The sequence below is a fragment of the Osmerus eperlanus genome, chromosome 6 (assembly GCF_963692335.1).
Source record: "Osmerus eperlanus chromosome 6, fOsmEpe2.1, whole genome shotgun sequence".
Classification (NCBI taxonomy): Eukaryota; Metazoa; Chordata; class Actinopteri; order Osmeriformes; family Osmeridae; genus Osmerus; species Osmerus eperlanus.
This window is the reverse complement of record NC_085023.1, coordinates 18,622,012-18,646,234: the sequence shown is the minus strand read 5'-3', so window position 1 is coordinate 18,646,234 and position 24,223 is coordinate 18,622,012. Positions and strand designations below refer to the sequence as shown.

General features: G+C 48.5%; 1 protein-coding gene across 1 annotated transcript in view; it reads right to left on the bottom strand.

The window, feature by feature from the left end:
- atrnl1a (attractin-like 1a) overlaps positions 1-24,223 on the bottom strand; it is a 100,318-nt gene that overhangs the window by 8,391 nt on the left and 67,704 nt on the right. The window contains 3 exon segments of the mRNA XM_062464538.1: positions 237-304; positions 18,117-18,195; positions 22,634-22,695. Coding sequence (XP_062320522.1) covers positions 237-304; positions 18,117-18,195; positions 22,634-22,695 — 209 coding nt within the window.

The following is a 24,223-nucleotide window of genomic DNA, read 5'->3' as shown; positions in this document are numbered from 1 at the left end:
CGAGACAAGCACCTGCCTGCCCTCAGAGACCCCCCTCTCTTCCCTCCTCTCCGCCGCCCCCTCCATCCATCTCTCACATCGCTCTTTTCTTCCCTACCACCCCCCCCCCATCATCCCTCCCTCCTGTCCTCCCTCCTCCTATCCAAGCCCACTATCTCCTTTCCCCCTCCTTGTTCAGAAACCCATTTTTCCAGTGTTCCAAGTTGACATCATTACCCATGAGACACTGCTCTTACTGTCTCTCCGTCCGTGCCTCCTCCCCGCTGGCCAGGGCGACGGTTGGCACGGAGACAGTGTTTACAGCCTGTCCGGGGTGGGGGGGGGGGGGGGGGTCCGTCCGTCACAGCTCACCACCCATCGCATCGCTCAGACACGGCGGATAATGAAGCACGGGTCAGGGGCTCCGCCCCCGAGCCGTTTCACCCCACCGCCCTCGTCTAGACGCATCACAAAGGGCTCATTAACCAATACCTGCCTTGGAGGAGCTGTCGCCACGGCAATGCCAAGGTGACAGAAGTGAAGTATGCATGACAGCGTTTGCGGGTGGTCTAGCGTTTGAGTGTTCACCTGCCATTGGCTTTATGTGTGTGTGTGCGAGTGTGTGTGTGAGTGTGTGCACGCAAGCCTATGTATGTGTGTGTGTGTGAGCACGCAAGTCCATGTATGTGTGTGTGTCTGTGTCTGTGTGTGCGTGCATGTGTGTGAGAGTCAGTGTGTGAGTGTGTTGTGCTACGTCAGCCCCTGGATAATCCAATAAAGTTACTATGGAGGTCTGTTCAGCTGTGAGACCAGGAAGGAACTGGAGTGAGGTCATCACAACGGTCATTCCGGACATCTGCCTCGCTGCCGCGTGCACAGAGGTTTGATGTGTGTGTGAGTGTGTGTCCTCTGTGTGTTCGTCTGTCTGTATGTGTGTGTGTGTCAGAATGTGTGTTTTCTGTGTTTGCATGTCTGTGAGCGTGTTTGTGCATGCATGCGTGTGTGTGTGTGCATGCGTATGTGTGCATGTGTATGTGTGTGTGTGCATGCGTGTGTGCATGCGCGTGTGTGTGTTGGTTAATTGAAAAGCTGCAGGTCAGCTTGAGAGTGGAGTTCAAAGCTGTGCTATAAGGAGGTGATGTAACCACTTCTAATTTCATTACTGGAGCTAGGCTTCCATTGCACCATATGGCCAGAGGCCTGACACACCAACATCTTCCACAGAGCCAAACCATGAGATGTTTGCAAGGCTCTGACAAACATTTCCAATTAGCAATACACTCAAATAATGAACTCAAATAATAATCTCTATCTTCTCCACATTCTCTGTTCAGAAGCAGCTATGATTATGAGATTCATGGTTAGAGAATGAGCCGGAACCAGTTGTGTTTTGGTGTCTGCTCCGGAGGTCGCTGTCTGTGTGAAGACAATAAAGGCTGTGTGGATTTATAATTATGAATTTAGTGAGCTGAGGAAATAACAAGTGATGGTGGGGTGGTGGGTTGGGGTGGTGGGTTGGGGTGGTGGGTTGGGGTGGTGGAGGGAGCAGGGTAGGGTTGCGGTTGGTGATTGTATGTTCCGTTTTGAGGCGAGAGAAGGCACTCTTTCTACTTGGGTGTCTGGTACAGTAGATGGATACAGGAAGCACACACTGCTTCCTTAGCCTTGCCATTGGACTTTCCTTCTCTCTCACACACACACACACATCCACACACACACTCAAAAGAGATATCCAGCGGACAGCTGGATCAGCACAGTTGACCTTGAAGAGTAAACAAAGGACTGGGGGATCAATAAAAATCCCCCTTTAGAGCTCGCAAGTGGATTCATGAGTAAGCAATGTGTGTGTGTGTGTATGTGTGTGTGTGAGAGAGAGAGAAGGAGAGGGCGGGAGAGAGAGACGGTGAGAGAGAGTGGAGTGGCAGAGAAGAAAGTATGTGAGTGCGAGTGTTTTTAACGTGGATGGCACACACTCCACTCCCTCACGCTCGAAGAGACGGAACAGTTGCCCTCACAGGAAACCTGAGGAGCAGTCCTGTTCTTTCCAGTTCCTCCTCTTGACGTGGGAGTTCAGTGAGAATCAGAATATTCACGACTCATCTCTCCGTCGTCTCCCTGCTCTTTCTGCACAGACAGACCACAGTAAATGTATTCCTCCTGCAAGCCCCGGCACAGCTGTGAGCCAGACCCTGCTCTGCTTTAATTGAATTTCCTACCTAGCGATGGGCCCGTCTGCTAGCCAGGCAGCTGTGTCGCCCACACCTTCTCCTAGCTGACTTGGCGCAGATTCAAATTCTGGATTAACCTCTGCTTTCCTAATCTCTGCTATGCTACTCTTGTTTGCTTTTCCCTCTCCTCTCTCCTAACCCTCCCCCCCCCCCCCCTTATAAAGTCCCATGATGCCGTGGGAGGGAGATCTTTGACCACCATTTACATCCGTAGTGCGGACCGCTTTTTAGTCAGTCCAACAGCCAACCACGGACCAGCACAGCCGTATCCGGGGGATACTGCATAACAACACGAGGCCCAGCGCTGACGCTCACTTTTGACCCGTGGAGTCCAGCCAACGTGGGAAGAAAAGTCAATAGCACAAAACAATTATTCACAGGAACTAGCTATAGCAGAAACAAGCTGGACACCTGGGACTATATATATATATATATGAATAGCCTTCTTACTCAGAGACAGAAAAATACAAGTTTTCCAAAGTATGAATTAGTCAGCAAAACATAAGGTGGATGTACTGTACTGTACTGTACTGTACTGTACCCATGCATATGCTTTAGATATTAACATGAAACTATACATGAGTCAAACTGGAGCTGTTAAGCTAGCGACCACCTCCTTCCAGCCCGTTCTGGTCTGTGATGTCACTCCATCACCACCTCCATCACCACCTCCATCACCACCTCCATCACCACCTCCATCACCACTCCCCACCTCCATCACCACCTCCATCCCTACCTCCATCACCACCTCCATCCCCACCTCCATCACCACCTCCATCCCCACCTCCATCACCACTCCCCACCTCCATCACCACCTCCATCACCACCTCCATCACCACCTCCATCACCACTCCCCACCTCCATCACCACCTCCATCCCCACCTCCATCCCCACCTCCATCCCCACCTCCATCACCACCTCCATCCCCACCTCCATCACCACCTCCATCCCCACCTCCATCACCACCTCCATCCCCACCTCCATCACCACTCCCCACCTCCATCACCACCTCCATCACCACCTCCATCACCACCTCCATCCCCACCTCCATCCCCACCTCCATCACCACCTCCATCACCACCTCCATCACCACCTCCATCACCACCTCCATCCCCACCTCCATCACCACCTCCATCCCCACCTCCATCACCACCTCCATCCCCACCTCCATCACCACCTCCTCACAGCCTCAGTCACTGTGTCTAAACATAGCTCCTGTACAAAACATGCTGTCAGGGTCAGGAATGTTTCCTTCAAAACAGACTAACGTGTCCAGTTTGCTAGCACACAGATGAGGTCTCTGCCGTTTTGCAGCACTGACACGATTGGGGAGGGGTCATCTCATTAGCACGGCCCACCTCGTTAAACAGCCCTCACTAACGAGGACACGCTCTACCTGAGTTAATGATTATGGGTTAACATGAACGCCAGTGGTTGTGTTCGCTCTCGGGGTCAATGACATTGTGGTCGATGAAAGGGTCCAGACCAATGGAGAGTCGGGTGTTCCTCCACCTCAAGGACAACCACAAGAGTCAAGGTGTAATGTGAAAACATGTGAGTTATCATTTGTTGTGCCCTTTCTTGACTGTCCCTAAATCACTAGCCAAAAAACAGTGGCCACAACAGCTGCTATCTAATCGGTCAGTAATCAGCAACCGGTCTGTGAATAATGTCACAAGGCACTTGTATTTATATGAACAGCAATGCTGATCATGATAACATTTTCTATCAGACAGATTTTTTTCTCAGACACACCGGGCATGAGAAGCATCATTATGGCAGTATTGTTAATGACAAGGATGGTTTCATTAGGGCTCTGAGATAGATTAATAGTGTCTGATGGAGCTGGTCGTTCTCACCCAGTCACAGAGACAAACAAATGTGGGCCAAACTCTACCAGATTCCTCAAAACACTAGACTCCATGATTTTAAATGCCGGGAGATCCATGCCCATGCTGTTTACTGGGCAGTGCTGTGCAGATCATTTACATTTAGTCATTTAGCAGACGCTCTTATCCAGAGCGACTTACAGTAAGTACAGGGACATTCCCCCCAAAGCAAGTAGGGTGAAGTGCCTTGCCCAAGGACACAACGTCAATTGACATGGCCGGGAATCGAACTGGCAACCTTCAGATTACTAGCCCGACTCCCTCACCACTCAGCCATCTGACTCCCCTGATCAGTAGCTGTTCCTCACCAACAGCACCCCAGATGCCCTCACCTTGAAGGCTGCAGAACAGGAAGTGAGAAGAGGTTTTCTTGCGATTACATCCTCCATTTTTCTCCATGTCAAACTGGAACGCTAACTTTGTCTGAGACAAAATTTCAAATCTCGCCTGCATCTGTACAGCCGTCGGCTAGGGTTTGAAAGCAAAATGTGAGAACGGATATACATTTAGGAAAATACATATGCGAAGATAACTTAAGTGTTACCTAACACTCGAAAATCCATAACATCCTCAGGCTGCATATAAATGCGTGCATTACCATCATGTGGTTTGTCGGTGTGTCTACCGTAGCCTGCAGACAGACAGCACCCGGCTGTGCCGCCAACTTCTGACAACGTTCTGGAACTTTTCTCCTTAGCGAGGGTTTGACGTCCCAGTCTCTCATTAATCATGATGCCAGTCACCTTTCCTGCCCAGGCAAACGATCTGACAAGGCTTCGAAGTGCTCAAACGCCCCCCCCCCCCCCCCTCTACTCGAGCACCACACACACCCCCCTCATGTCAGTGCTTCACTGAGGAAACGTCCTCTTCCATGAAGTTGGCCTGGATCATTAGTTGATAATACAGAGAACACTGTTGTAACCACTGCCATTAGGTCTGACATAATTAAAACAAAACAAGTGTTTTGCTCTCTTTTGAACTAATGTACCACTAAGCCTAAGAATCCCTATCCTCCTTCCAATCTTCAAACTGCCTCTCCTCCTCCTCCACCACCCTCCCCTCCCCTCGCCCTCTGGGAGGTTTGTGTCTTGTTCCTACAGCTGGATTCTGCCCACTGTTAGAGCCTTCACTACACTCTCTCTCACGCACACACACACAGGATCTCTAGAGGTTTACAGCCAGGAGACGAGGGAGAAAGGGGTCAGCAGCGAAAGTATTTCAACATGAGCATGCACCAGCAGCCGTGCCGGCCTGGTCTCTGTTCTCACAGCTCACTTAGCCCAAGATGAGGGGTCAGGAAGGGGGAGCAAGGAGGCCACAGTCTCCTCTTTCCAGTCAGCCCGCCCTGGCACTGTCCTCAAAAGAGGGGTCAGCTTGACGACGTGTGTGAGTTTACATTTTACATTTAGTCATTCAGCAGACGCTCTTATCCAGAGCGACTTACAGTAAATACAGAATTCCCCCCGAGGCAAGTAGGGTGAAGTGCCTTGCCCAAGGACACAACGTAATTTTGCACAGCCAGGAATCGAACCGGTAACCTTCAGATTACTAGCCTGACTCCCTAATCGCTCAGCCACCTGCCTCCCCTGAGTTTAAGAGAGGTTTAAGAGAGGAAGAAAGACATTTTGAAAGAAAGAAATTCAAGAAGTAAAAAGAAAGAGCTAGAAGGAAACAGATGACAGAGGGATGCAGTGGAAATTGATGATGGAAAACGCTTAGAAAGACAGATGAAGCAACAAAGATGACAAATCGATGATGGAGCTTGGAGAAAAGGTCCTAGACAGTTGTGAGAGACTGTTCCCCGATTCTGACTAAACACTATAGAACTATGTGCTTCTGTCCCGTGGCCTATTGCTGTTCTTTCTATATGCACTGTTTGTATGTCGCTTTGGATGGAAGGGTCTGCTAAATGAATGACATGTCAAATGTAAAGGAGGGTGAGGGCTGGGCTGAGCTGTTAGTTTCAGTCATTAAGAGGGAGTCAGGTGGCTGAGCGGTGAGGGAGTCGGGCTAGTAATCTGAAGGTTGCCAGTTCGATTCCCGGCCGTGCAAAATGAGGTTGTGTCCTTGGGCAAGGCACTTTACCCTACTTGCCTCAGGGGGAATGTCCCTGTACTTACTATAAGTCGCTCTGGATAAGAGCGTCTGCTAAATGACTACATGTAAATGTAAGAGGACACACACAGACCCAGACCCAGGGGGAGGACACAGTTACTGTACCTGCTGCGGGAGCTCTCTGTCTTTCATTTTCTTGTAAAAATAATAGCTTTGGGAGAGAGAAGGATCTTTATTGTCTGCACTGGGCCAAAGACTTGACAAAGTGAGAAAACTAATGAGAGATAGGGTTGGTTTGTTTTTGCCTGGTAGGTGAACTCTCTCTCTCTCTCGCACGCACGCACGCACGCACACACAAACACACACCACAATCATACTGTAGAGGTACAGGGGGCATTACATGGAGTATCACTGTGGAGTACATGTTCAGGAAAACAATTTGATGAATGTGCTCCCTAAGATAGAAAAACACATATTTAATCAACTGTTATGTAACACTGCTATCAAAGGCTGTACTTTATCAGTCGTTCTGAACGCTGCATGCGAGTAAAGGAATTAAGATGAGGAAACTTCTCCACCGAGACCCTGAAGAGAAAGAGAGAGACAGAGAGGTGGGGGGGAGAGAGAGGGGGAGAAAGAGAGGTTTAAAGAAAGAGAGAGAGAGGGGGAGAAAGAGAGGTTTAAAGAAAGAGAGAGAGAGGGGGAGAGTCCTATTTCACCATCCCATTTACGGCCCACACAGGCCCCGACCATGACAGATTAAACCGTTCCAATATGTTACATTAAGAACCATTAATTTGCAGAACCACATTTCAGACCCTTTCAGACCATCTAAGCCCTTTAAATCACGGACAATTACACTCTCGCCTCACACATCGGCTTACATTACGGGCCCAATCAGTCAGGGGGCAAGGGAGCTGGGACTGTGTGCTCCTCAATCCACCAGAGAGACCGGCTGAGAGGGCCAGGATACACAGACAATTTACTGCAGCTTTCCCATCGAGTGTCCTGATTAATACACTTAGCTTACTTCAAACAACCCAAACAAAAGTATGCAAATGCACACAATAACACACCCACATAGTCTGTCTCTCTCTCTCTGTCTCTCTCTCTCTCTCTGTCTCTCTCTCTCTGTCTCTCTGTCTCTCTCTCTCTGCCTCTCTCTCTCTGTCTCTGTGTCTGTCTCTCTCTGTCTCTCTCTCTCTGTCTCTCTCTGTCTCTCTCTCTGTCTCTCTCTGTCTCTCTCTGTCTCTCTCTGTCTCTGTGTCTGTCTCTCTGTCTCTCTCTCTCATATACTTGTAGTGGTGTGGTACCAGAGGAGCTCCAGTCACTGGGGAGACCAGGCCGTGGCCACCTGGGCTGCTCCTCCAGGGGCTGGGAGGCAGGGAGGGCTCGGTCTCTCTGGGGGATGCCATACTTCCTCCAGGCTTCCTCCAGCCTGCTCTGTTTGCTGATGATTGATTAAGTGACTGAGAGGCTGATAACTGCATTCATTACCCTGCAGATTTACTGTGAGCTGAATAGGATCGATAGTAAACCCTCTGGTCTACATGTAACTGAGTCTGCAGGAACACGTACGCTCAGCCTTCGTACGCTCCTCTGCTCATCTTGTGAATTTGTGAGTGTGCGCAACACACACACATTGTGTTGTTAGTCATGCATTTTTAGTAAAAGAGAACACAGGCTTAACAACATGAAAGAAACTGTGGTAAAGACTAGATCAGTAGGAACACAGAGTAGTGGAGGGAAAGTGGAGGAGGATAGTGTTAGCAGCGAGAGCTAAGCTTTTACACATCCCAACTTGAAAATGCATCTGTTTTTCTTTGCTTATAACTCAGTATGCCTCGGATGCCTCTGTCTTGTTGTCAGTTAAACCGGTCTTTGTGTTTCTAATGTGTTGTTTAGTGGCTTCTGCTGTTTAGATTGTATAGCACTTTGGTCGACTGCTTTTCAATGTGCTTCATGAAAAAGGCCCTTTATCAAAATCTAACTGACTGTTGAAAAGAGACAGCGATGAGGTCACTTTCACACGTCTGACCCTTCATGTTCATGTCTGAGGGTCTGACCTGGGCCCTACTTTACTGTTTGTTAACACTGTCAAGTACCAGAGTGCTCTTGATTTATTTCAGAGAGAGGAGAGAGCCAGGGATGGTACAGAGAGGAGGGGAGAGCCAGGGATAGTACAGAGAGGAGGGGAGAGCCAGGGATGGTACAGAGAGGAGGAGAGAGCCAGGGATAGTACAGAGAGGAGGAGAGAGCCAGGGATGGTACAGAGAGGAGGGGAGACCCAGGGATAGTACAAAGAGGAGGGGAGAGCCAGGGATGGTACAGAGAGGAGGAGAGAGCCAGGGATAGTACAGAGAGGAGGGGAGACCCAGGGATAGTACAGAAAGGAGGAGAGAGCCAGGGATAGTACAGAGAGGAGAGAGGAGGAGAGAGCCAGGGATAGTACAGAGAGGAGAGAGGAGGAGAGAGCCAGGGATGGTACAGAGAGGAGGGGAGACCCAGGGATAGTACAGAAAGGAGGAGAGAGCCAGGGATAGTACAGAGAGGAGAGAGGAGGAGAGAGCCAGGGATAGTACAGAGAGGCGAGGCAGAGGACGGCACTTTGATCACGGACCCCCTCTCATTAGCCAAGCTAATTGTCTTTTCCTGGCAGGATACACTGGGGGCCCGAGGAGGGAGAGAGGGAGAGAACAGAGGGAGGGAGGGAGGGACAGGCCCATGGTTTTTAGGGGGGATCCGTAGCCACGGCACTTGTTTTCGAGGCAGCTGTCACTGCGATGATGGAGAAGAAGGGCAGGGCAAGTTTGGCACTCAGAGAGTCAGGGAGAGGGGAGGAGAGGAGAGAGCGAGAAGGAGAAATGAAGAGACAGATCGAAAGAAAGAGATGAAGGATGAGAGTGGGAGACAGAATAGAGAAAGGAGAATGAGAGAGATGGAGAAAACAGAGAGACGGGGATGGTAGGAAGAGACAAGCTGGCAGGCAGAGCCTGCGCCCTGCGGGGAGATGAGGCATCGGTAGCAGAGCCTTACCCGTGACATTGTGGCGTGTGCAGGAACGACCTCGGCACTACGCGCGTCACACATCTGAGCGACTTGGCAAATGACTGGCCTTGTTCCCTGTCTTCTGTAGAGGCTGGGGACAGTAATAAGGCACTTTTCTTTGCTCTCTCGACGAAGGCGGTCGCATTTTTCTCTCCTCCCCTCCCTGACCTTCCCTGCTTGGCTGTGTCTTGTCTTGTCTCAAGATACTCTCTCATCATCACTCTCTGAAACTAGAAGCATGGAATTAATTAGCTGGTCTCTCAATGCTATTGACACCATCTTCTCGAAGAGAAGCTCGGGTTCGGGGGAACCCAACTTTCCGGACGGGACGTTCGCAGCTGGCTACACGATGGACGCGTGGGAGAATTGGCGTGTGGTGTGTCTAGCGGCGCTTTCCGTGGAGGACGTTGAAGACATCTTCATATTCGGTACCATGATTACAGGCTTTCTGCTGTTTGGAATAAGCGCTGGCTTTGTATATCGGAAAATCAAGGAAACGGCTGCAGCCATCAAAAGCCCCGTTAGGCTGCCCGACATGATTGATGCGTTGGGCAGAGCTGTTGGAGCTCAGACTGTGAACTTAACAGGGATAAGTTTGCGGCTCTGCAAAGGAAGATGGAGGACATGGAGACATTCCTGAAGGGTGGACGTGAAAATTGAGTGCGGCTACTCGTCAAAACAACTACCCCAATCTTATCCACTTTCGGCCCCGTAACCAGCACAGGCCTTGGCCAAGGCCGTCGCTGGAAAACAACTCCCCTGGAGAGCGCTGAAGCGAGACTATCTTGCTCCTCCCTTCCCCCCCCCCCACCGACATATGTGGTTTGGTCTCTGTCTGGGTCATGACCAAGGATGTCTCCTGGCCAACACAATCTGCATAGGGAGAATCGGACTGATTGTGGCCTAGGTCGAGGGCGCCAACCCAGACCTACTCACACATTAACTTTCACCTACTACAGATATCACCACCCCCCCACCCCCATCCAACGCCTTCGCCTGTTTTTGTAAATTTTGTTGTACTTATGTGCTGAGGTTTTTGTCTGTTCCCACACTGTACTCCTCTAGGAGCATTGTCTGGGTGTTGCCTTTTTTCCTCCTCTTTCCTCATGTTTACCTTGTCTTGTCTTGTGTATTAGGAACTGCAAGTGGCAGCTCGGATCTAAGATGGATTCGAGAGACCGCAGATAGAGTGCGGCTAGTTTAGATCAACACTTGTATTATTGTTTTGTTGATTTTATGTAAAGCACTTTGAGCTGCAATTCTTGTATGAAAAGTGCTATATAAATAAAGTCTTACTTACTAAAGTCTTACTTACAGCATCCTATCACACACACACAGACCGAGACAGGTCTTTCCCCAGGCTGTAGCAGCACAATCTTGACTTATTTAACTGACTAATCTTTCCTCTCCTAATATAGGCCTGCTGGCATCACTCCTGGGGCCTTGTGTGTGTATCTGTGTGAGTGTCTATGAGAGAGGGAGAGAGTGTGCGTGTGTACTTTGCGTGTGCGCAAGCATATTTTATAAAGATTCCATGTTGCTCTACTGGTGTGTGTTTCAGCAGCAGTAACTCTATGGAGAGATGGAGATGTTTGAGTGCGTGTATGTGTGGTGGTGGTGGTGTGTGGGGGGGAGGTGTTAAGTGTTGTGGTGTTTGAGCAGGATACCATTGTGTCCTGCACCAGACAGTCCAGTTCCCAAGCTTTGCACGTCACGAGAGTCAACCAGTAGATAGCAGCCTTGTCTGGCTGCTATCTACCTGATCATTTAACCACTACTCTGTGGTATCTGACGGACCGTAGCTGTGAAATTACATTCAGCCTTGTGAGACACGTGTACACACCAATACAAAGACACACATGGACACACTCACACACACAGCTGAATAACAGGAGCATTCAGGAAAATAAAGACCAATTATCTTATTTTTCTGAGCTCAATGGAGAACAAAATGACATTCATTTGTACTTTTAATTTAGTACATAGAGATATGTTGGCTTGATGATTTGGTAAAAAACGTGTATAAATATGATTTTATAGAATAAGACGGAACACAACTATGGGATTGCTTCTTCCTGTTCTCACCCTTCAAACACCCTAAGTAGTCTTCTCCAGTACCAGTCAAAGCCAGCTGTGGGGTGATTGTTACACTTCCAGGAAGTCAAGACTCCAGCCTGGGCACAGGCTGGGAAGATGAGTGCCTGGTGCTATTCTGCACTGTGATTGGACGCTCCGGGGGTTCCGGAACACACCCTATCTGAGGAGGCATCATTTGGATGCTCTCTCCCGTGTTAATCAGTGTCTTTTCATCTGTCTCCCCTGGTCACCAGGAGTGGCCATGCTGGGTCACTGACACATTCACATAACCAACACACACACAAACACATTCAGACAAACACACACACACACCGCTTTGCAGCAGCATACTTCTTTGGGGGGGATGGGGCAATAAGAATGAGTGCAAGTGTGTGCAGGTGGATGGTGTATTTGTTTGGGCGTGTGTGTGTGTGTGCTGTATGTCTGTGTGTGTGTGTGTTTGGTTCTGTGAGTGGCCGTATCTGTGATATCCTCTCTGTATGTAGTTACAATGCCTGCAGCCTCACCCACATCAAGGCATCCAAAAAACTTGTACTAAGTGAACACACACACACACACACACACACACATAGCTCAGCCTTCCACATTTCAGCCACACATAGTCAGAACAAAGAAACATGAAGGCAGACTTCAGACCCGCCACTCTCGGTCCATCTGATCATCTGAGGGCAATTGGGCCTCAACACGCACACACACACACACACACACACACACACACACACACACACACACACACACACACTTTCAACGTAACACCCATTCAGCCTCAACAAAGGCCTGTGCATCAGTGACATCAGTTGGGTGAGTGTGTGAGCCGCTTTGCATTTTACACGAGCCCGCCACCGAGAGAGAGACAGGAAAGAAAAAATATAGAGAGAGAGAAAAAGAAAAAGAGAGATGGGACAGATAGCACACTATTATGACAAGGTATCAAAGACCACCGGGGTCTGATCAAATCTCCCCTCCACGGCTCGACCAGCGGTGCGATGCCCGCACATATCACACACACCCGTGGGCCATGGCGACAGATTACACAGCAGCTCGGTCTGTGTGGCGTGAGAGAGCGAGGTACTGTAGAGCTACGAGGGCCAGGCTCCAGAGCAGACACCCAGACCTTAATAAGTGGCTGCCTTCAGCCCTGACCACCTGCTTGGCCCACAAGGCACAGGCTGAGGCACAAGCTGTTTCAGTCTGGCGTCCAGAGCCTGTACAGACACACAAACGACCAGGACAGGGACTGGATGAAACAATCCCTCTAGACCAGAACAAGCCTCTCAGAGTTAGGAGAGCATTCATAGGACAAAGGAGACACCAGGCCATGCTCTGGTCAAGCTTGAAGTACAGAAGATGCCAGCTGTCATCACACGTCATCATTGTGCTGTGCCGGCACTAGCAGAAGGCAAAGTTGCACCACGACAGATGTCTTGAGAGGAGGAACTTGCATTGCACTACTTCAAACATGTGTTCTTTGTGATTCTCAAGTCTATTCTGCTTGCCAAACAAGTAGATATCATTTCAGCTGGCTATTTCCATCCCCATACATTTAACTTTTCAGCTTGATAATCAGAATGCAATTCAGCTGGAGTCAGGGAATTGGCAGTATGGGTGTAAAGCTGGCTAAATTAGATGTTTGCAAATAAAAACAAGAGATATGTTCATTACATTTCCAATAGCGGTGACACGGAGGGGAAGCATAGTGAGCACAGAGCCGATGACCACCAAAGAGAGGTAGATTGGTAAAGCTCAAATGAAGAAAATTTGAATCTTGCATCTGTAATGTGAACATCAAACAGAAGCACACTCAAGCATGCATGTACGCACACACAAACACACACACTTGATAGGTGACACTTCCTACAGAAATCCATAGATACATCAAGAACTAATATTAGCCATTTAGCACGGCAAAAGTCTTGGAGAACTCACTGCTGTGACCCAACGTTGACACACACACAAACACATCAGGACACAGCACCCCTCAAGGTTCATTCAGACAGGCAGACCAGAAGTCAACCGTCGCTATCAGTCACCATGACAACCGGAATCAGATCTCTGCCTCGGCGCGTGGCGAAGAGGATATTACCACGGACGCCTCGCCTGTGGCGCCCTCGAGGAAAACTCTGTAAATGAAACAGACACCCAAAGCACGGCGATGTGAGACAGATGGAGCCGCTGGAGGGGCTCTGGGGGGGGGGAGGCGTCCTTGCCACGTCCCTCAAAGCGCCCGCTCGCTCGCCGCCCTGGTCCGCGGGCCGCCTTTGAAGACGGGCGTGCTTGTGCGGCGACGTTTCAGATCCCAGAGAAGCAGGGGACCTTCAGGCTAATCAGGTCGTCGAGACGATGAAAGCGGTCACCTGCGCGCTGCTGATAGCGCGGCATCGTTAAAGCTCGCCGGGCGACCGGGCCCCGTAAACAAGCCCCCGTCTCTTTCCTGTTCACTCACACAACCTCTAAACACACTCACCAACTGGCACGTGTTTCAACTATGTGCTACGTGTGATTGTAATTGTGCGATTGTGCGATGTTTAATCTCTACACTAAGCGGTTACTGGTGTTTGTGTATATCCCATTGCAAATCCGAGATATTAATCTGACATTTGGGGTAAATACAAACATGATCCTGATCAGATGAGACGGCATATGGACGATGACAAAACACCACAAGATGTGGGGCTCTAAACTGTGGTGTGCTTTGAAAAGATGAATTGTGGCTTTCACTAAATCTTTCAGGTTAAATATCCTAATGGAAAGATAAGTCCACTTGGGATCAGAGTTATCAGTATCAGAGTTAATCAATAAAGTGCCTGTGTCAGTCATAGGAATGGTAGAAGAGTTTGACTATGAGACTATGACTATGACTATGACAAGAAAAGATCAGGCTGGCTATCAGGATGGTTATCAACCTACAGACTGTGAGCTGTGGCTGTTCTGAGCTGCTAGCCTGGCAGGGCATGAGGTGGAGAAGTGACCCAGTCCACCAGCGTGTTCACACCGCGCCCGGCCACAGGAACCTTGGCCTTCTCACATTAAAAAACCCTAATCTGCCACTTTCATTAGCGCCTGACAGAAAAGGGTCCGAGGGTGATTTGGAGCTCACTGGTCCAGACAACCTAATCTGCTTGATGGGATTTTGGAATCTTCATTGAATGGGTCGGCACGGTAATCTAGGCCAAGTGAATCCACAGTCTCCTCTCCTTTCAGCTAGCACTGTCACAATAACTTGATTAACGTATTCACTTTTAATAGAAATCTATTGGAAAGCATTTGAAATATCATGGAATGGTAGTCCGGCACTGCCTTCTAGTAACCCTACCACCAAACACTTGGAAGATGATACAAGATAAGTAATACGATTATGTGAGCAGAAATAATAAATTGCAGGTCCAAATCACTGGTTAAAAGATTTGCATATTGTTCACATAACAACAGCGACAAATAAAATAAACAAAAAGTCCCCAAAGTAACATTTTTTATCAAACCATGTAGATTATAAACAGTTTTGTTCCTGTGGCTGCATTGGCCGACTGCAGTGAAATGACACAATATGTTAATTACTTTTATGCTAAGAAATGCAGGCATCTAATTTAAGATAATGAATGTAGCAGGGAACTGCTGTAATTACCATGCCGACGCCAAAGGTCAGAGGAACACCGCCTTTACAAGTATCACCTAATGTGATGATGACACAATACATAAAACTGCCTCTAATTTATTATATAAATGAAAATGAATGTTGCTCTTTTGGGGAGAACACCGACTGAAACTAAATTAAGGGAATAAATCATCATCTAATCAGACAATCTGGCAACATCTGGATTAGCAGAGAGGAAATTGGATTTTTGGCCAGCGGGACGTACCAGATTATAATCTCAGAGGAGAGTGCTGCTTAGAGACATATGAACAAATGATGTGATGATCTTTAGAAGATTACAGCATATTCTACTGTAGATGTAAACATCTGATTTATAGTAATCTAATTTGGGATTAAGCACTACATACAGCACAATCGAATCCTTCTTCTAATGCATTTCACCCAGGCCTCTGTCTGTCTATTCATTAGTTTTGCCTACTTGCCTTGGGGAGAATGTCCCTGTACTCGCTCTGGATAAGAGTGTCTGCTAAATGACTAAATGTAAATGTAAATGTAAGAAGCTAAATTAACAACGTTAGTTGTCAAAATAAGGCTTTCCCCCAAGTCTTCAGAGGGGCAACCCTATTAAGGGAATCAAATATGTCTGTACACGCTGTCTTGGTGCATGATCATTAGAATTTCAAAGTAGCTTTGATTGTTTGATCTCATATCCAAAAAAATATTGTTGGAAAGAATTCCATTAGCATGAGCCTAGTTCTAAATATACCAGTTTTCCAGGCTCCTGGTTGTGATCCATAATTAACCAGGAAGAAATCCCATTTTCACCTGGGCTGGAGACTCCCCCGGGACTGCACCCTCAGGGTGGAGGATGTTAGAAAGTGACACAAACATCAGCGCACTCAAAACAGTTTTCAAATAGACTGTTTAAATTCTATTTTGTAATGAGTAATTATTTTTATGGTGGCATTCCAGGGTGTGACTCTCTCAGTCAGCCCTGCTCATTCAGATTGGTCTCTCGACAGATGGGGTCACTGTGTAGCATAATAAGACAACACACACACACTCAGGCTGAGATAACTGGGTTACAACACAAGAAGTGAGCGTAGCTGATCTCACCCCCTCTATTGGTTATTGTAGAGCACCGAGTTATCCCAGTCCTAAGGCTAGAGCTATCATTCTAGTCTCCGACTAACCTTAGACAGGCCCTGCAGGATGAAACATCTAATCTCCTAGCGGCCTGTGTTATTTATAATATTCATTTTGTACTGTGTTACTTCTATAACCGTTTACAACAGTGACAAACCCTCCAGATCTCTTGTTTATGGCCCTCAGGAAACATTAGGAACAGAACCAATAGGGGAGAGGCAGTGTTGGAGACCCACTGGACCAGAGTAAGACTAATGGCTGATATAAATTAGCCACATTTGGACCTATTGACCAAGTCCCCCCAGGCACCTACCGTCAGCAATTTATCTCTGTAATAATCATGCCCGCTCTAGATACATCAAAACATGAAGATAATAAAAATAAAGCATTCGGCTCCATTGATTTGCATTGTTAATTTCCCGCTCGGTGGTGCAGGGTAAGTGCTGTTGCAGCCCAGATAGAGAGACAGACGGTGGACAGACAGACAGACAGACAGAAAATCAGACAGACAGACAGACAGACAGGTAGGCAGACAGACAGACTTCCAGTCCGTCTGCCTACCTGTCTGTCTGTCTGTCTCTAAGCATATCCCATAGAGCATCAGCATTTCAGCATCTGTGACATGTTTAAGTCCAGCAGAAAGACTACTGGGATAGATGACTGGGTCATTTAGCAGACGCTCTTATCCAGAGCGACTTACAGTAAGTACAGGGACATTCCCCCGAGGCAAGTAGGGTGAAGTGCCTTGCCCAAGGACACAACGTCATTTGGCACGGCTGGGAATCGAACTGGCAACCTTCAGATTACTAGCCCGACTCCCTCACCACTCAGCCATCTGACTCCCAACATACCATGGCCAACATGTCTGAGAGAAATGATGAAGTCCACAGAGGAGGAAAAGGAGAGAGATAAAGAGAGGGCGCAGGAGAGAGATAAAGAGAGGGCGCAGGAGAGACACGTGTGTGTGTTGGGGGAGGGGGGGGGTCAATGCAGCATTGCAGGTGTTCTGTGATATGGTGCTCAGCCTCATCAATAAGGTATAGCTGCCTGCTGGCCTGTACACTATCACTGGGGAGTCAGCCTAAACACACAGCCAGCCAATCAATCAGCCAGCCAACCAATCAGCCAGCCAGCCAACCAACCAGTCAGCCAGCCTAAACAAACATTCCGCCAGCCTAAACAACCATTCAACAAGCCTAAACAAAAAAGCCAGGATATTGATGGAGGACTCCTTTCAGGCAGCGCTGATTCCCTGTGATCACTGAACAGTCTTCAGTTAACCACACTGCCGGATCCTGGAAATGTAGACACTGTTCCCTAACTGCATGGAACAGCCTCAGGAACATGCCCTATAAAGACAGGAGCTGTGGCTTTCAGGGCAGTGGGAATCACACCACTTCCTGGCTTTGCCGTGAATGTCACTGGCTCACCCAGAAACACACAGCCAGTGATGGTATCCAGTTAAACCATGCTGACTCTATTGGTTTTTAAAAGCGTAATGATGACCCAATCTGGATCAACATTTGTATTCGCTGGGTTACGGCTCGGTCGAGCAAGCCCGCGAAGAAAGATGGCTCCAAAACTGAAGAAGAGGAAGGGGAAACATGAAAGAATGCAACATCTGTTGAGGCGTTAAGTGATAGATCAGTCCATTCCACTCCGTTTAGAATCACTCCGTCAGAGTTAATTGGTTCATGAGGAGGCCTAATTAAGGGGAATGGCCTTGTTTATTGCTACGCTCTGCTCGTTAGGGGGGAGACAGAGCCGGTGACATTAACACACCCTTCAGAACAGCAGAGACGTGGTTACATGAGGGGGAGCGGGTGTGTTTGTTTGTTTATTGTGTGCTTGTGCTTGTGCGTGCGTGTGTGTGTGTGTGTGTGTGTGTGTGAGAGAGAGAGAGTGAGTGAGTTGGGGAGTAGGTGTCACGTTGGAGGGAGGGGTAAAGCAATTATTGACACCTTCTGTGTATTTACATGTATACAGGGCACTGTAGGTACAGGATATTCAGTCATAGATATTCTGTTTTTAAACAACCCCCCACACACAGACAAACAGTTGTTAGCCTAACCTTTGACCTACCTCTCTCCTGCGCGAGGCCCAGCAGGTCTGTTTGATCTTCCACACCACCGCTGCCACCAGCAGCAGGGACAGGAAACAGCTGGAGACGAGACAGGAAGACACGTCATATCATATTCAAATCAGCCCAATCAAAGAATCATTCAGACAGTCATTGCACCACAGGCCTGTGGCTACCTCAGGGATGGCTGAGGGCCGTGGAGAGGGTCAGAAGGCCAGAGTCTGAGACCCAGCCTCACAGCCTCTCCTCCAGCTCTCACCATCCCCCGCCGGGCCCCTCTCTCATCTGGACGGCGGGTGCACACAAAGCCCCGCTTTCAGCAGGGGCTTCTCCTGGCCCGCATGAGCCCAGAAACCGCACAGACAGGAAGTCAATTAGCGACACTTCTTAAGGCTTGGGGTTGGAAACAATAGGCATCTTTATGAGGCCTTGTGGAGCAGATCTGTGGTGTAGCAAGGGGAGAGGGCAGGGTGTGGGAGGGTTGGGGGGGACGTAATGAGCGTGACATTTGCAAGCCAAGCCGGTTGAAGGGCTGTGGTCATGGCTGTGGTCTCGGTCTTCAGAAACACGTGTTAGGGTAAACCGCTCACATATAAACAGTCACATGGAGGAATTCCCCCTCAGGACTGATGAACTGCAGATAGAACTGATAAGGCCTTGTTTACATGAAAGGAGTGTGTGTGTGTGTGTGTGCGCGCACGGTGGTTTGTGGAGGTCAGTGTCATGTCAAATCACCTTCTGCTTGGAGTGAACTGTACGAAGTTTTGTCAAAACACTTGACAAAAAACCTTCAAATGCGGGGAATCAAAATGTACAACTGCTGAATTGAACTGACACAGATCCCTCATGGCCATTAAGACTTTAATAAATATGATCGCATGTAACACTGGCAGAACTCGACTAGCTGAAGTGCCCAATTGCTTCAATTGGGCACGGACAGTCGCTTATTCCGTCCAGCACTCCTCACTGGCATTGGTCATATTTCAAACCCCATCAGTGCCAGCCCAAGACTGAACATGAGATGTATTAACAGAGCCAGCGGATCCGTGAAGTCATGATGGACTAATGAGCAGCGACAGAGCTAATTGGAGAGATTACAGAGGTACGGTTTTATATAAGGGAGAGGGAGAGGGAGAGGGAGAGGGAGAGGGAGAGGGAGAGGGAGAGGGAGAGGGAGAGGGAGAGGGAGAGGGAGAGGGAGAGGGAGTAAAAACAGGGTCAGAAGGAGGAGAGGAGACTGGCCTGGTGTTATGGTCCATGCATTTATTTGCACTGGTTCCTAACAGACCATTAGGCACTTCAAATCCAATAGGATTCTAATCAGGGGACAAAATAACGAGTACAGGTGTGTGTGTATGCTGTCTGTCTGCCTATGCACGTGTATTTATTCAACATTTAAAAGTATTTGACAAGCTCCCAAAGGAACCAAAAGAATGACAATCACAGGACACTGTTGATAAGACAAAGCCATTCAGAGTGAATTGATTGCAGCTGATGGAAGCTTATTAGCCACTTAGCAGTGAGTATTTGTCTGTGGCCAGAGCAGAGTGGGGAAGAGGAGGAAGATGATTGCTAATCAGCAGAGAGGAAGACAGTAATTGGACCAAACTGAACTGCGATGCCACCAATTAGTATTGGGTCTGGAGAGGCTGCATAAAAGCTACTTTATTAGGACCATTTCTCTGCTCATTTAGGAGAACTCTGAAGATATGAAGAGGTAGAGAGTGGGGATGAGAAAGAGAGAGACAGACAGAAAGAGTATGAGAGAGAAAGAAAGAGAACAAGTACAAGTCAAACATTAGAAAACTACCATTTAAATGAGCTTTTGCTGAAGCTAATCTGTGTCACGAAGAAAAGGGAATCTTTTTAAAAGCTGAAGATTGAAGGGGTCACTGCCTTTGAGGTGAGGTAATGTGTGTTGAAAACCTGTCAGACCTTCACACCCACACAGACAGGCCCAGGGAGAGATTGATGTCTGTGAATACACACATTACTTTCCCCACACACACACTTCCCGTCTTGCACATTGCCCTCCTCCTGTCTCCTATAATATCCGACAGTTCTAAATGAAAGGTAAATACAAACACTACCAGCGATAACAAAGATTGTTCTGAGCGCTGGATCGATATTTCCAACAAATATCTTCTCTAAGCTTCTCACCTATAAACCACTCTGCAGTGGCACACCTGCCACAGTCATGGCATTATTCTCATTTAAAACCTTCCATATAAACCCCTATTCTTCTGCAGCTGTCAGGTTATATTTTAGGGGTCAGTGTGATTTTGAGTCAGGCACCAGAGACCCCCGTAGGGCATAGTGGAGAAACCAACTAGAGAGTGCTAGTTTTTTGGGGTTTCTCTGGAAAAGTCAGAGGCTGTAAGGAGCAGGTCAGGTGTGAGTGTGTTTTCAGGCTTCTGAGAGGGGAACTAAAACAGAAGAATGAAGCCTCTTCATGGTGTCCTGTGCCAGTGTGCCGTGAGACAGGAAGCAGTGTGCCGTGAGACAGGAAGCAGTGTGCCGTGAGACAGGAAGCAGTGTGCCGTGAGACAGGAAGCAGTGTGATGTGAGACAGGAAGTTCCTATGTGGTCGTGATAGATAGCTGGAGAGCCCAGAGACACCCATGAGAGGATTGAAGAGAGCCATGTACAGAGTCCAGGAACTGTCCCCCTCTCTCTCTCTCTCTCTCTCTCTCTCTCTCTCTCTCTCTCTCTCTCTCTCTCTCTCTCTCTCTCTCTCTCTCTCTCTCTCTCTCTCTCTCTCTCCTACTTATTTCTCTCTCCCTCTCCTCCTCCTCTCTCTCTCTCCCTCCCTCCCTCTCCCTCTCCTCCTCCTCTCTCTCTCCCTCTCCTCCTCCTCTCTCTCTCTCCCTCCCTATCTCTCTCTCTCTCTCTACTCCTCCTCCCTCTCTCTCTCTCTCTCTACTCCTCCTCCCTCTCTCTCTCTCTCTCTACTCCTCCTCCCTCTCTCTCTCTCTCTCTCTCTCTCTCTCTCTCTCTCTCTCCTCCCTCTCTTCCTCCCTCTCCTCCTCCCTCTCCTCCTCCTCCCTCCCTCTCCTCTCTCTCTCCTCCTCCCTCCATCTTTCTCCTCCTCCCTCTCTCTCTCTCCTCCTCTCTCTCTCCTCCTCCTCCCTCCCTCTCTCTCTCTCCCTCCGTAGTGTCAGGCTGGATCTCGTCAGTGAGACCCCAGCCTGCAGGCTGCTTCTCACACACTGGTTACTGTGCGCGCACACACACATACACACAATAGCACACACACACAATAGCACACACACACAATAGCACACACACACAATAGCACACACACACACACACACACAGGGTCTGCTTCCCTGGGCCTTCAGCTTGCATTCACGTCAACACACAAGTGCACACACACAAAAAAACATTAACAAACTGACTAGCACACACAGTAACACACACACAGTAACACACACACAGTAACACACACCCAGACACTCACCCCCTTAAAAACACATAGAAATGCAAAAACATATTCAACGCACTTTCTTTAAACAGACATTTCCATGTGAAAATGCAATCATACCACATGAACCATCCCAACAAATCAATGACACACCAACACACACACACACAGGCAGTGAGAGAGTGATGTAAAGAACGAGACAGAAAGGAGGAGGCCTCTTTTCATCTATCTCTTTTCTCCCTCTCCCTCTCTCCCCCTCCCCCCCCTCGCTCCCCCATCTTCCCTCTCTCCTCCTCCCCCTCTTCCCCTCTCCTCCTCCCCCTCTTCCCTCTCCCCCCCCCCCCCCCACACACCAAAACATGTCAGTCCATTTTAGAGGTGCTGCGTAGCCTAGAGCCTTTCCTTCCTCCAGTGAGGAGGTCCAATGCTGTGACGTGGGGTCTTCTCTCTGGATGCAGGAGCGAAGCGTTATGATGGCTAGCTACGCTGCTACCAGAGCTGAATCCTGGAGGGGGTTGGGAGTTACTTGGAGGAGTTAATAAACTCTTGGAAGATGTTATACATCTGTTTCAGGGAGTGCATTACGGAGTGTGTAGCAGGGTGTTAGACAGAAGGAGGGAGAGGTGTTCCAAGAACGAAAAGAGCTCTTGGGCAGCGACGAGACAGAACCTTTGCGCGGCACGTAACGATGACGTCACCTCAGTCCGGTGGCCTGAAGGTCGCTTGTGACCATAAGGGTGCTCAAGGCACAAGAACACATCTCCCTACACAGAAACACCATCCCTCTCCCTCTCCCTCTCTCTCTCCCCAACCTCTCTCTCTCTCTCTCTGACATACACACAGTGCAGCACAGTGTTGTCCACTTTCCTAGCTAACTGGACTGGATGACTGGCAGGTTCTGGCACTGTGCTGGCTGGATCCCCCAAACCCCCTCTGTGATCAGATAAGTAGTCCTAGTGAGGGAGGGGCCAGAGTGAGAGCCCTCGCCCTGACGAGTAGCCTACTTCTGAACGCTCCTCCATTCCTACACTGTCATCAAGCTGCACCGAGCCTGCCCGCCTGAGAGACAGGAGAGCAGTGGGCATGCTCCGTTACCTGAAGAATGTGACGAAGAACTGGACCAGGTCCATGATGCTGTTGTGCTGGGAGAAGGCAATCTGTAGAGACAGAGAAAAGAGGAGGGTGGGGGGGAGCAGAGGAGAGGTTAGATATTTTACTCGCACGTCATATTAAAACCATGACATCTGGTAAAACTCATTTCATTAGTGCATCTTTGTTTTTGGGCTACCACAGAGTGACAAATGAGCCCCTTCACCAAACGGAACACGAGGCATGCTGCATTATAGCAGTGGAATAACATTCTAGAATTGACCACGGTTTCTAACCATGGTTAAACATGCAAAAAGGAATTAAAAGGATGCAGTTTGCCAGATTACTGTCCTATTTACCTAAGGCCAATTGTTCCTACCGTTACATAAGTACAGGGTAGGGGCGGGGGATATGAAACTCAAACTGCAGCGTCATATGTTGGTTGGCATTATGGATTTAGAGAGAGAGGGAGAGATGCATGCCCGAATGGTCCTACCACATTGTTTTGTAGCACTTAGTTCAATTGGGGAAGTTATCAAAATCCACTCCTCTGAAATTGAAATCGCAACAATCCGATTGTCTATCCGACAAATTGTCATTTTTGTATAGCATGAGCCATCACAGCTGCAGTTGTGTCTAACACACATAAACATGAAAACACACCTGTCGTTTACTAAAACACAAGCCTTGGTGACAGAGCCTGTTACAAGATGTGTTCCTGTAGCATGTAGAGTGTGTGTAGCATGTAGTGTGTGTAGCATGTAGCGTGTGTGTGTAGCATGTAGAGTGTCGTGTAGCATGTAGAGTGTGTGTAGCATGTAGAGTGTGTGTAGCATGTAGTGTGTGTAGCATGTAGCGTGTGTGTGTAGCATGTAGAGTGTGTGTAGCATGTAGAGTGTGTGTAGCATGTAGTGTGTGTAGCATGTAGCGTGTGTGTGTAGCATGTAGTGTGTGTAGCATGTAGCGTGTGTGTAGCATGTAGTGTGTGTAGCATGTAGCGTGTGTGTGTAGCATGTAGAGTGTGTGTAGCATGTAGTGTGTGTAGCATGTAGCGTGTGTGTGTAGCATGTAGAGTGTGTGTAGCATGTAGAGTGTGTGTAGCATGTAGAGTGTGTGTAGCATGTAGTGTGTGTGTAGCATGTAGAGTGTGTGTAGCATGTAGTGTGTGTAGCATGTAGAGTGTGTGTAGCATGTAGAGTGTGTGTAGCATGTAGAGTGTGTGTAGCATGTAGTGTGTGTAGCATGTAGAGTGTGTGTAGCATGTAGAGTGTGTGTAGCATGTAGAGTGTGTGTAGCATGTAGTGTGTGTAGCATGTAGAGTGTGTGTAGCATGTAGAGTGTGTGTAGCATGTAGTGTGTGTAGCATGTAGAGTGTGTGTAGCATGTAGAGTGTGTGTAGCATGTAGTGTGTGTAGCATGTAGCGTGTGTGTGTAGCATGTAGAGTGTGTGTAGCATGTAGCGTGTGTGTGTAGCATGTAGAGTGTGTGTAGCATGTAGTGTGTGTGTGTAGCATGTAGAGTGTGTGTAGCATGTAGTGTGTGTGTAGCATGTAGTGTGTGTGTATGTATCACGCTGCTAAAGAACAAAGCCATCGC